Raw genomic sequence first — 13124 nt, 5'->3', positions numbered from 1 at the left:
ATTGATCAAATTAAGGCCGTTTGTCAAATATGGATGTTGATTTAATTCTAAAGTGGAAAAGATAGTACAGACAATTTTGTTTTTCGGTTGGATCAATAGATTTACAATTTTTTTTGTCTCCAAATAACTTTTATAATTCAATTAAATGTACTCCTACCATTATTAAGGTTTAAATAAATCCACGTTATTAATTACTGTGGATAATATTTATTATTAGAAAAGTGATATAACTATAAAAATATTTTATAAAAATAAATTTTCAAACTCATCACGTAATTTTATATAATACGTTAATTTTAAATTTAATTTATAATAAAAATTATTTTATAATCTAACGTATCATATCGATGTAAATATTAAAATTTTTTATAATTAAAATATTTATATTATTAAACGAGACCTTTAAAAAGTATTTAATATTAAAAACAACTGGTAGGTAAGTCAAAGGCTCATTTTATCATAACTACTTGAAAAGACCTGCTTTATTTGGATAATAAGTTGATTTTAATTCATCTCATTTTATTTTATCTAATTATTATAATTTTTAAATAAAATATAATAAATAATTTAATTTTTTAAAATTTTTAAAAAATTATATCAAAAAATTATATTTTAATAATATTTTATTCAATTTTTAATTCTGATCTTATTTTATCTTTTCTCAACTCAATTCACTATAATCAAGAGTGGTCTGTCTGCAGTGGAAATATCATTCTTCCTGGCTTGATCACATGCCATTTTGGATTTCAACGTTGCTATAAAAGCACCGTAAACCCTTATACCACCACTCACTCTTCCTTCCTTCCTTCCTCATTTCCTTCTTTCTTTCTTCTTCTTCTTTGTATCTTTTCCTGTTTCTACTTTGGGTTTTTAAAAGATGGGTGAGGCTGTGGAGTTCTTCCATACCAATGGGTTCACAAAGAATTGTGTTAATCAAACACTGATCAATGATATTCATAATAACGACTGCTGGTATGAAGAATTGATTGACGTTGATCTCAAATGGTCCTTTGCTTTGAATAGGTTCGTACGATCTCTTCAACTTTTATATGTAGGCATCTGATTAATGTCGTAATCTGAAAAGAACTTCTGAGGCGATAAATTAACATAAATACAAGTTGTTTCTGCGAAAGAAAGAGACACAAAATCACAGTACTTTAAGATCTTGGCTGCTTTTTCCTCTGAATTATTTAACTGTTCTTGTCGATGTCTAATCTCTCTCTCTCTCTACTCAGGATATTGTACAAAGGAACGAGCGAGTACCAGGACATAGCTCTACTTGACACCAAGCGTTTTGGGAAGGTATATTCACGAAACAGAACTAAGTATTGTTTGGTTTTGGCAAAGGCAGATCGATGTTCTCCTATCATAAATATCATATTCATCAGTGCGTTTGGATTGGATAATAGGTTTTGGTGATTGATGGGAAGATGCAGAGTGCAGAGGTGGATGAGTTTATTTATCATGAATGCTTGATTCATCCTGCTCTTTTATGTCACCCTAAGTGAGTCTATAATTATCCATGTACCTCATTCATGATTCATTGTTTAATAATATTCATCTATGCACTCGTCCTGATCCTGATGGTTTACAACCCTGGATTAATATAAGTGTTCTTGTTTCTCTCTTCTTCTGTTTTTGTTGTTTTGGTTTTAGATTAATTGTTCTTTTACCTTGGAACTCTTATATATGTTTTTCAATATGCATGTATACTATACATTATCTAGGTGACAAATTAAGTTCTAATTTGCAATCACCCTCATATCAGTATCATCTATTTTAGCATGAATTATTATTAGCCTCCCAATCTATCCAAAAATTGCAATGCGACGAACTTAAAAAAGATTTTTATATAAAGATAAATATTTGGTCTGCACACAAATGCTTATAAGGAAGTTTACACGTTGACATGATTTAATATGATTCATTAGACTGTACATATTTTATTTTATTATAAAGTAAATCTAATATATTTCATTAAGTCACGTCAATGTGTAGACTTTCTTGCATAAAATTTGTGTGTAAAGCTAATAGCTCTCGCATGTAAATAGTCTTGATTAACAAAATATAGGAAATTAGAACAACATAATAAAGATTTTTCAAGAAGATAAAAAATTTGAAAAGCATAAAAAAGTAATTTTTTTAAAAACATTTCTAGTAATATTATTTTAAAAATAATTTTAAGCTTATTTTGTCATTTTTAGATGTTTTAGTGGTAAGGTTTTTAAGGGAAAGGGGTTACATTGTAGTTTTCTAATATATAGTTTGGGGATGATTGGCAAAAATGAAAATACTACTCACAGTGGCGGACCTATTAAGGGTTAGGGGGCATTAATTTTTTTTTATCTAATAAGATTATATTAATCTCATATTTTGTTGGCCCTCTCTCAAAACAATTATCTCGACTTCTTTTATAAAATTATTTTGATCTTATAGATTATATTGACTCAGAAATATAAAAAAAAATATTTTATTATAATTTTAGTTTTGCTCGGCCCTCCTATAACAAAATTTTGGTTCCGCCCCTGAGTGCTTAACATCTCATTTGACTACTCCCAAAATTGATAGTTTTGTTTATTTTCCCATAATTCTGCGGACCTAATTAATTCATGAAACTTCGCATGACCACCACACCTTAATTAATTTCTTATAACAAGGCTTGCATATCGGAAACATATGTTCTATAATTACACACAAGCGATTTTGAAATGCCCTTCACTTCATTTGGGCTCCGAGCTGTGCAAAGACCATTGGATGATCATTGCTCAAGAAAAACAAACTATAATGTTTATTCATTTTTTTTTTTTTTGTCGTGCTTTAATTGAATAAACTTATTAACTTAATTAATAGTAATTTAATTAATTTTTTTTTAATAATGTGAATTAGTCCCAAGACCATATTTATAATGGGTGGGGGCGAGGGGTCCGCTGCAAGGGAAGCACTCAAGCACAAATCAACGGAGAAAGTGGTTATGTGTGATATCGACCAGGTAACTTACTAGTTAACATATTGATATATATGCATGAGAAATTTTATATTGAAGCCTTACGTCACACATGACCTCCATCTAATTAACATGTGATTTGTCATTTTCTTTATTCTATTTTAATGTTTAAATATATTTAAATAGAATGACAAAAATAATAAATTATGTATTAGTTCGGTAGCTATGTATAGTGTAAGACTTTCTTGTAATATTTTTCATGCTATATTTAAGTTGTTCCGGTCTGACTTGGAATTACGTTCACTACTTGGGAAATTTCTTGAATAAATTAATCATCATTTCTTAAAATCTTACCTTATATAGTATAAATTGAGAACTCTTAGATGAAAATATAATGATCAAAACTACTCTCCATCGATCCTTGATTTTATCATTCTATTCACCTCATGAATTGATATGATCCATTTTAGGTGGCTTCAACAATCAACTACTTTAATAAAAATTATTTAATATATGGCATATTAATTAATGTTCAAAATTAAGTATAAAAGAAAAAATATGAGAATTTATTTTGTACGCTATATATATATATATATAGAGAGAGAGAGAGAGAGAGAGAGAGAGAGAGAGAAGTTTTATAATATTGTTTGGATGGCTTATTGCAGGAGGTAGTAGATTTCTGTCGTAGATATTTGACTGTAAATGGGGATACCTTTCGCCACAAGAAGCTTGATCTTGTCATTAATGATGCGAAGTAAGTGCTTTTCTGGTTGTACGGCTTTATTATTATTATTATTATTAGAAAAACACAATGGCTTATATATTACAAGCATGCTGCTATTTATTTAATAAAGGGCTGAATTAGAGGAGAGCAACGAGAAATTCGATGTCATAGTTGGAGATTTGGCGGATCCAGTTGAAGGAGGGCCTTGCTATCAGCTCTATACAAAATCATTCTACGAGAAAATTCTCAAACCCAAGCTCAATGGCAATGGTATCTTTGTGACCCAGGTACGTAGGTCAATATATATATATATATATATATAGGAATTAATAGGTCTAATTTAAAATAGAAATTCTCTCTAATTATTTGATTAAATTAAATTATCCAATTTTGGAGTATAATAAATATATATAATAGTAGACCATCTGGGATTTTAGGGCATTTAATGCCACGTACCTATCTTAATTTCTTTGTACTAGACTTTCTCATTCGGTCAAAAAATTTGGAGAGGATGATCTCAATACTTCTAGATCGAGGTCATGTTCTCTTGCTTGCCCAATATATAATATGACCAAAATTTGGGATCTTGTGTTGTATAGGCTGGACCAGCAGGCATTTTCACCCACAAGGAGGTCTTCACCTCTATATACAATACCATCAAGCAGGTCTTCAAGTGTAAGCCTCTCATTAAATCCAAAAAACATATATAGTTCACTCAGTATTTTGTTTCGGAATAATGTCGTCCATATATATGGAACTCAAGCTTTTATAATTAAAATTCTCGAATCTCTCTGCATGCATTGCAGATGTTATGGCATACACAGCTCACGTGCCATCTTTTGCAGATACATGGGGATGGGTAATGGTATGTCACATTATTCTAATTGATGCCATTTTTCTTCGATTTGTTTTTAATTTTATTGCTTTGTATTCACTTGTTTTGAGTTTGCTTAATCCAGGCCTCAGATCAACCATTCTCTGTTAATGCTACCGATTTTGATAGAAGGATCGACGCAAGAATTGATGGCGAATTACTCTATTTGAATGGTGCTTCCTTCTTCTCCTCTACCACCATGAATAAGACTCTTGCTTCATCGTAAGTATGCCTCCTTCTTAGTTGTGAAATCCACTGCAAGAGAACAAGAAATTCTATTGAGATTATTTGAAAAATAATTTGTATAGATATAAGAGGTGGTATGCAAGCTCCGTGCCGACAAAAAAACTCTTTTTTTTTTTTTTTAGTTTGGGAGGTGGTCGAACTCACGACTTCCATTTTGAAAGTTTGGGTATTATGCCATCAGACCATATGCTTTTGGCAAAAGAAAATTTATTTTTTATGTGAGTTCTCATTTTTTTTTTTTATCAAGGCCTCATTTTGCACGTTCTAAACTTATATCCAAGTTTACTACTCTTTTTTGTTCGTTGCAATGAAAACGCCGGTCCATACGATTTGAGATTTTTATGTCATTTCAGGTTGTTGAATGAAACTCATATCTACACTGAAGAAAGTGCAAGATTCATTCATGGGCATGGGCTCGCTTACCGCCATTATTGTCAGAAGCAAGAGAGTGGAGGGAATCATTATGATGAAGAGGAAAGCGATTGAAAAAATATTGCAGTAGATATCAGCTCCATTTGGCTATTTTACAGAAGTCAAAGTGAAAAGTTAGGATAGAATGTTTGATCTGATATGAATGAATATTAGGCATTCTGTTACAATCCTAACCCAGCTTATTGATTTAAGTTTTATTTCATCTAGGAGTCAGTTGGTTAGATATAGTTAAATATTGGGTTTTATTAAAATTCAAATGTTGGTTACATGTTAGGATTTTGAGTTAGTATTGGAATATGAATAGGAATTTCAAATTTATTGGAACTATAGTTGGTCTATTAATATAACCCTTTTATTTCAATAAAGTTATCGTTCAATATTATTTTAAAAAAATAATTTAATTTAAAAGTCTTTACATTACATACTATCCATGTAATTACAGATGCTGGAGTGTGTGCAGACATATCATTTTATAATTGAAATTGTATTGTTATTAAGAAAATGCTATGGGCTAGCCGCTAGTTTCTCACGGATGGGAAATATTTTAGGGGCTGACGTGGCCAAGGGAAAATTTAAAAATTAAAATTGCATAGTTCATGTTCTCAGTTCTCTGTATTGCTGACCAAATTTTCTACCGAATCGTAAACTTGAGCTCGGTTCAGCTGTATTTAAAGGTCTCTTCTTCCAATTTCGAACAGAGCTTATTCTTCTAATTTTATTTGCGCAGTTCCTTATTCATCTTGAAAACCGTGCACCCAATGCAAACTACGTTGAAACAATTTTCTATCGGCCCAAAACTACCTGAAAGGGTTATATGTTTACAATCCGGACCGAGTTGGGCCTAGCTCTAGACTGGGCCTAGCCAATCCGGAGGGAGCTAGTGACCAAAGTCTAGTTGGCCCATGGGCCTAAGTAGGGGTGTAAGTTGAAATCGAAAAATCGGTCCGGACCGGATCGGACTGGACCGGTTTTACCGGTTTTGAACCGAACCGGTCCGGTCCGGGACCGGTTCTTAGAATGTGAAAACCGGCCGGTTCTGGCCCGGTTCCGGTTTTAAGATTTTTCAGACCGGACCGGACCGGTTGATAAAAAAAAAATATAAAAAAAATATTTATATTATTGTATATATAAGTTTTATATAAAATATTATATATATATTAATATATATAAGTTTGATATATTATGTATAATTATAATTTTTTATGTGAAAGTTTTATATATATTTATATATGAAATAATTTCTTATTATAATTTATAAATTATTACATAAAATGTTAATACTAAATCACTAAAAGTTTATAACTAATACTAATATATAACTTATAATAAAAGTAGAAAACAATATTTTTTAAATTAGTTTTTTTTTTTTTTATAAACAAATTTATAATGACAAATTGTGAAACTTACATTTTAAAAAAATCGAAAAATCGGACCAGACCGGACCGGAAACCGGTAAAACTGGAAGTACCAGTTTAGGAGGGTAACTAGTGCGTAATCGGTTTTGAAAAATATAAAACCGGTACATACCGGTTCGGTCCTAGATTTTGTCCAAAACCGGACCGGACCGAACCGGTTACACCCCTAGGCCTAAGAAAGAGGCCCAACACCCACGTGAGAGGGAAGTAGATATGAGGTGACGGGACGTCGATATTTCTAACATCTCCCTGCACATGCACGTGATGGGCCGCATTGCCCTTATGTACTGACACAAAACGCGGACATGGATCACAATGCAACGCCGTGTCTCTGACAGTGTGTGTGACGACACTAACCCTGTTCCTGAGAAAATGTGCAGAGGGTAGCAGCCGCACTCATCAACCTGACACAAGGATGTGACCTGAGAAGGCCACGTCACAACAACGACGATTGCGTGGAGATCCCACATGAAAGATAAGTACCTCTGACGCGGGGTATAGGGGAGCCCTTAGCAGGCAGTATGCCGAGTACCAGGTCAGAATTACAATCAGTGTTCTCATATATACATGAATTCTCTCTAAAAAGTAGAGGATTGACTTGGACATCAGAGTTGTTTCATCAACCCAAGCCCCCCACTTTCCTTCTATTGCAAGTGATTGAGCTCGGAGTTCGGCATGCGAGACACATCATCAACACTAACGTTATCTTTTCCACACGCAACAACTACAAATAAGGAACTTATATGGTGATCCTAGTGGGTGTTATGGGTTTCCTTACGAAGTGGAATCAAGATTATTACACGTGTTCATCGGAAACTAAAACGCCCTGTTCTATTAAGGGCGCCGCTACTCTACTCCCTAAAGTGACCACTCACTTTGACCGCTAGTGCAAGTTCTTTTAATATTAAAAAACACACACTTTTGCATTAATGGTCAAAGTGACCGTTCACTTTGGTGGGCAACATAGCATTTTCCTTCTACTAAACTTCAATGCACCGTTTCATCCACTTCTACCCACTGCCTCTTTGTCTTCGTGTTTCCTCCTCGTCACCCAATGGTCCTCCACACTTCAAAGAGCATTGTTTGATTAATTTAAGGCTATTAGCAGGCCCTCCATCTTCAAAGAACATTCCTCTAAGTATTACAAAACTCAATTTAAGCATGTTTGATTAATGTTTGGTCAAAATGCAACAAAAACCTTATTTTTGGCCTATATGTGAATCGGCCAAAGTATGGTTTGTATAGTTGTATTTTGATTTAGATTTTTCTAATTGAATATTTGGATTTAGGACAAAATTTACATCCCTCAGGTAAATTTTGATAGGATTTGGAGTTAGTATGGAAAATCCTTATTTTAGGCACAAAATTGTAATTTCTCACATGTAGAGGGGTAACTTTGCAATTTAGCTCTAAGTTTGTGAGTCTCGATGTTTGTATAAGCTTTAGTGAGACATTCTAACTTTAGAGAAAATCGCACTTCTGGCACCATAGTGAGTGGCTAGACTGACTATGTTGATAGACAAAAACCTATGTGATTGAGTCAATTCATGAAAACTTTCGAATTTTCTGGCCGGTTGTTACATCCTCCCCTCCTAAAAAGAAGATTTCATCCTCGAAATCAATGTAAGTATTAAAACAACCATATACCAACAAAGGAGAAGATGCTCCTCACTAAGCCTATTGTCCATCGCTAGATGTATTGTCACTAGTTGGTGCGGGCAGGGGTGAGTCGATGTCCATCAGCATAAGGTGTTGTGGCAAGTAGTAGAATGCATCTTCATCAGAATCATATGCCATGTTGCCAAAATGTCCTAGGCCAAAGTCCTGCTTGACCTCCTCATCATCGTAATTAGGTACATGACCTTCCATGAGTAGTCATCCTAGATGAGTAGACGACATCGATGACCTTGACCTCGCGGGTTCAGGATTGGAGGCTGTGGCGTGTTCCTTTACTGCTTGGTTGGATTAAGCTTCGTCCTGTGCCATCCTTGGCTTGAAGCTATCTTGGCCCATCCAAGTAGTCGGGTGTAGAGATGAGTAACGTTCTTCATGAGGTAACACCTTCCTCTCGTAACTTACCCCATTCCTATCTATATCCATAATGTGAGAGCGATGGTGCTCCTGGCGCTCCATTTTCTGTCAATAGGCGGCTATCTCCTTATTCAGTTCAGCAAGTTGCCTCCTACGATGCTCTTCTCTCATGCCATGAAACTATAAAAATACATAATTAAAATGGAGAAAATAATACACAACACACTTTAAAGACAATCCACAAAAGTTCTAAAACAGAAGCATATACTTTATTGGTATCCATGTAAATGAAGTACAACATTGGGCATAAACAATCCCGTACATAAGTGAATCACAAAACATCGGCTGAGTCAAGACCAAACGAAACAAGACTGGATTAGGTTCCAAACAACTGGGGGTACTTGACTCGCATATCAACTTCTTTCTCCCAAGTCACTTCCTGAACATTATGATTTTGTCAAAGTACTTTGACTAATGTAATCTTGCAGTTCCGTAACTCTTTTTTCTTCCAGTCAATGATCTATACTAGCTTCTCTACGTAGGTCAGGTTGGATTGCAAAGGTATGCTATCGGGATCTGCCACTATTGGTGTCTGATTCTCAAACTCTTCTTCTATGAGGACACATGGAATACATTATGGATTCCATGGAACTCAGTTGGTAACTCTAGACGGTACGCAACTGCTCCCACTTTCTCCACTATCTCATAGGGTCCCACATTCTCATAGACTCAATTTGCCCTTCACTTCAAATCGGCTTACTCCTCTCATAGGAGATACTTTCACATAAACCTAATCTCCAACTTCAAATTCTATACTCCTACGGTTATTAGCGTAGCTCTTCTGTCGACTTTGAGTCGATCTTATCCTTTCTCTGATTGTGTGGACTTGGTCTTTTATCTCTTGTAAGACTTCTGGTCCAATCACCTTACTCTTCCATACTTCGTCCCAATACAGCAGGGATCTCCATTTTCTATCATACAAGGCTTCATAGGGTGTCATCTGAATGGTGGCCTGGAAACTATTGTTGTAAGCAAACTCTACCAGGGAAAGTTGCTTCTTCCAATTTCCTTCATGTTCCGTTACACATGCTTTTGGCATGTCTTATAGCATTTTAATTGTCCTCTTTATCCGTCTGTTTGCAGATGATAGGCATTACTGAACTTCAAACTAGCGCCCATCAAATTCTGCAAGCTTTGCCAAATTCGAGACTTAAAACGAGGGTCTCTATCTGACACAATTGTCTTACTCCATGCAATCTGACAATTTTTTATACATACATTCGTGTCAATCTTTCCAAAGAATCTTTATTCTTGATAGGTATGAAGTGAGCGATTTTTGTCAGATGGTTGACTATTACCCATATAGTCTTGTTTCCGGCTGAGGTCCTTGGAAAACCCACTACAAAATCCATCGAGATATCTTCCCACTTCCATTCTGGGATGGGCAGTGACTGCAATTCACCTGTTGGCTTCTGATGTTCTGCTTTAACTAGTCTGTAGACAGAACACTTGTTCATGAATTTTGCTGTCTTTCTTTATTCCTTCCCACCAGAAATGTTGCTTCTGATGTTGGTACAACTTCATACTACCAAGATGAGCGGTGTAAGGTGTGTTGTGAGCTTCCTTTAACACCCTTTCCTTTAGCTCTTGGTCTGCTGGGATGAAGCTTTGGATCTTGTAATACAAAGTCCCATCTCCTCTTATATTGAAGTCCTCCGGTTATTCCAAACTCTCAACTTTTCTGATGACTTCCGCATGCTTGTTGTCCTCCTTTTGATTGTCTTTTAGTTCTTCCCAATCCAACGGAATGAACTCTTAGATTTCGATTAGAACAACTTCCTAACCACAACAACCAATCAATAGTTTCCTTATCTTGCATAAGAGGAAACTTATTTCTGATGACGAAACAGATGAATCTTCCGATCTGCTCTTAAGACTCAAAGCATCAGCTACCACGTTGACCTTTTTAGGGTGGTATTTGATGTCGCATTGATAGTCACTAATTAGTTCCAACCATTTTCCCTGCATCATATTAAGGTTCTTCTGCTAAAAACGATACTTGAGGCTTTTGTGATTCATGAAAACTTCACACTTTTCGTCATACAAGTAGTGTCTCCAAATCTTCAGAGCAAAAATCACTGCAGCTAAATCCAAATCGTGAGTAGGATAATTCTGCTCATGATTCTTCAGTTGACATGAAGGATAAGCAACTACTTTCCCTTCTTGTATCAGCACACATTTAAGTCTTGCTTTAGATACGCTGTTGTACACCATAAAAGGCTTAAAAGGCTCCGACAGTGTAAATACCAGTGCGGTCGTAAGTCTTTTCTTCAACTCGAGAAAAGTCGCTTCACACTTATCACTCCAAACGAACTTCAAGTTCTTCTTGGTTACAGCGATAAGTGGTCCAGACAAACTGGAGAATCCTTCCACAAACCTCATGTAATAACCAGCCAGTCCTAAGAAATTTTGAATCTCATGCACATTGGTCGGTCTTTGCCAATTCGTTACTATTTTAATCTTGCTGGGGTCTACCGCTACTCCTCCACTAAAGATCATGTGACCTAAAAACTTCACTTAACGAAGCTAGAACTCGCACTTACTGAGCTTGGCATGCAGCTTTGGTCTTTAAGTATAGTCAGAGACTTAGATGATTTATGTGATCCTCCTCACTCTTCGAGTAAATTAGGATGTCATCAATGAATATGACGACAAAACTATCCAGATAGGGTGGGTCTTAATATTCTGTTCATCATGTCCATGAATGCGTCAGAAGCATTGGTTAACGCAAAAGGCATTACCAAAAACTCGTAGTGGCTGTACCTTGTCCTAAAGTTAATGTTTTGCACACATGTTCCTTGACCTTCAGCTGATGGTATCCAGATCGCAGATCAATCTTTGAAAACACTTCTGCTCCTTGCAGTTGATCCATCAAATTATCGATCCTTGGTATTGATCGTCACTTTGTTAAGCTCTCTGTAGTCTATCCACATCCTCATATATCCATCATTCTTCTTTAAAAATAGCACAAGTGCTCCCCATGGTGAAGAACTGGGATGAATAAATCCCTTCTCTAATAGTTCATACAACTACACCTTAAGCTCTTTCAATTCAGCTGGGGTCATATGATACGGCACCTTGTGAGTTTGAGATGTCGCATGTTCCAACTCTATTTCAAAATCTGCTTCTCTATCCAAGGGTAATCCATGTAACTCGTCAGCGAAAACTTCAGGAAAGTTTTCAACTACGGGTAACCCACAGATTTCTTTACTCCTGACTGTTTTCTCCACTATCATTAATAGAAATGATGAGGCTCCATCCTTGATACACTTCCTAGCTTGCAAAACTGAAATCAAGGGGTGGCTCTAAGCAGCTCTCCTATGTAACTCATCTTGTCTTCACTTGGAGGTTGAAACACAACTTCTTGCTTTTGACAGTTATATCTTTGCGTAGTGCTTGAATAGCTAATACATCCCCAAGGTTGAACTCCATCTGACTGAATACTAACAAGTCAGCCTTCAGCGTCCTTCCTTCTATCTCCACAGGACAATCCTTAACTAAACGGGTACAAGCTACCATATTCCCGTTAGGAATTGTCACTTCAACCCTTCAGGGTAATAGCTTGCTTTGCAAACTACAAACCCATGCAAACGTTGTAGGCACAAAGGACAATGACGCGCCCAAATTGAATAGCACACAAGCTGTGAACCATATTAGGTTGATGTTTGCTAATAATATATAATGCGATGCTAATATTAATAATAAGTCTAACATTCAAACTAACAACAATGCACAAACAATTTAGGAATACCAGTGATGATGCCAGCTTCTTCAGTCTCTGAAGCCTCTACATTGATATCACCTAGGGTTACTGCATACACGCGCGTTGGGACCTGAGGTCTTGGCTTGTTATCACCAGCTCCATTACCTTGTGCAGTGTTGGGACAATATCTAATAATGTGTTTAGGCTTCCCAAATTGAAAACAATCTCCATATCCATAATGGTATTCTCTGGGGTGATACTTTCCTCAACTTCGGGCACTGCGAATGGAAAGATGGTGTCTATCTTCCTGTCACTATTCCCTTTCCTTTAGCCAAGCTGGGAAAAGATCTTCTCTTCTCGGCACTATTGCTTGATGCAAACGGCATGGTCCTCTTCTGTTCAAAATCGATCTAGATAGCCAAACCTCTCTATTTGGCTTATGATATCGCAACTACGTTTACCAACTTCTAGTATGTCTTTATTCTATGACAAGCCACTTGGCTTCAGATCTTAGGTTGAAGTCTTGCTTGAGACTTTTGCACCCGCATTCTTTTTGTAGAGATCAGAGTGGTGCAAACCTTCCCAGTGCCATAAACTTGGCAGCGTACTGCTCCAATGTTAGATTGCCATGAGTTAGAGACACGAACTAATGCGCCTTCTATTGTTTGACGGAATCTAGGAAGAATATGTTTTCA

The 13124-nt window shown here is 35.9% G+C and overlaps 1 protein-coding gene across 1 annotated transcript; it reads left to right on the top strand.

Annotated features, from left to right (window-relative positions):
• The first annotated feature begins 790 nt into the window (after positions 1-790).
• Positions 791-5567, top strand: LOC108985234 (thermospermine synthase ACAULIS5-like). The gene is made up of 10 exons (XM_035690833.1): positions 791-1023; positions 1236-1302; positions 1410-1504; positions 2887-2989; positions 3610-3698; positions 3799-3955; positions 4268-4343; positions 4475-4533; positions 4628-4764; positions 5142-5567. The coding sequence occupies exons 1-10, from the start codon at positions 878-880 to the stop codon at positions 5272-5274; spliced, it is 1062 nt and encodes a 353-aa protein (XP_035546726.1). The 5' UTR covers positions 791-877; the 3' UTR covers positions 5275-5567.
• The last annotated feature ends 7557 nt before the right edge of the window (positions 5568-13124 follow it).

This window comes from Juglans regia, chromosome 6 (assembly GCF_001411555.2).
Source record: "Juglans regia cultivar Chandler chromosome 6, Walnut 2.0, whole genome shotgun sequence".
Taxonomy (NCBI): Eukaryota; Viridiplantae; Streptophyta; class Magnoliopsida; order Fagales; family Juglandaceae; genus Juglans; species Juglans regia.
This window is presented reverse-complemented; position numbering and strand designations above follow the sequence as displayed.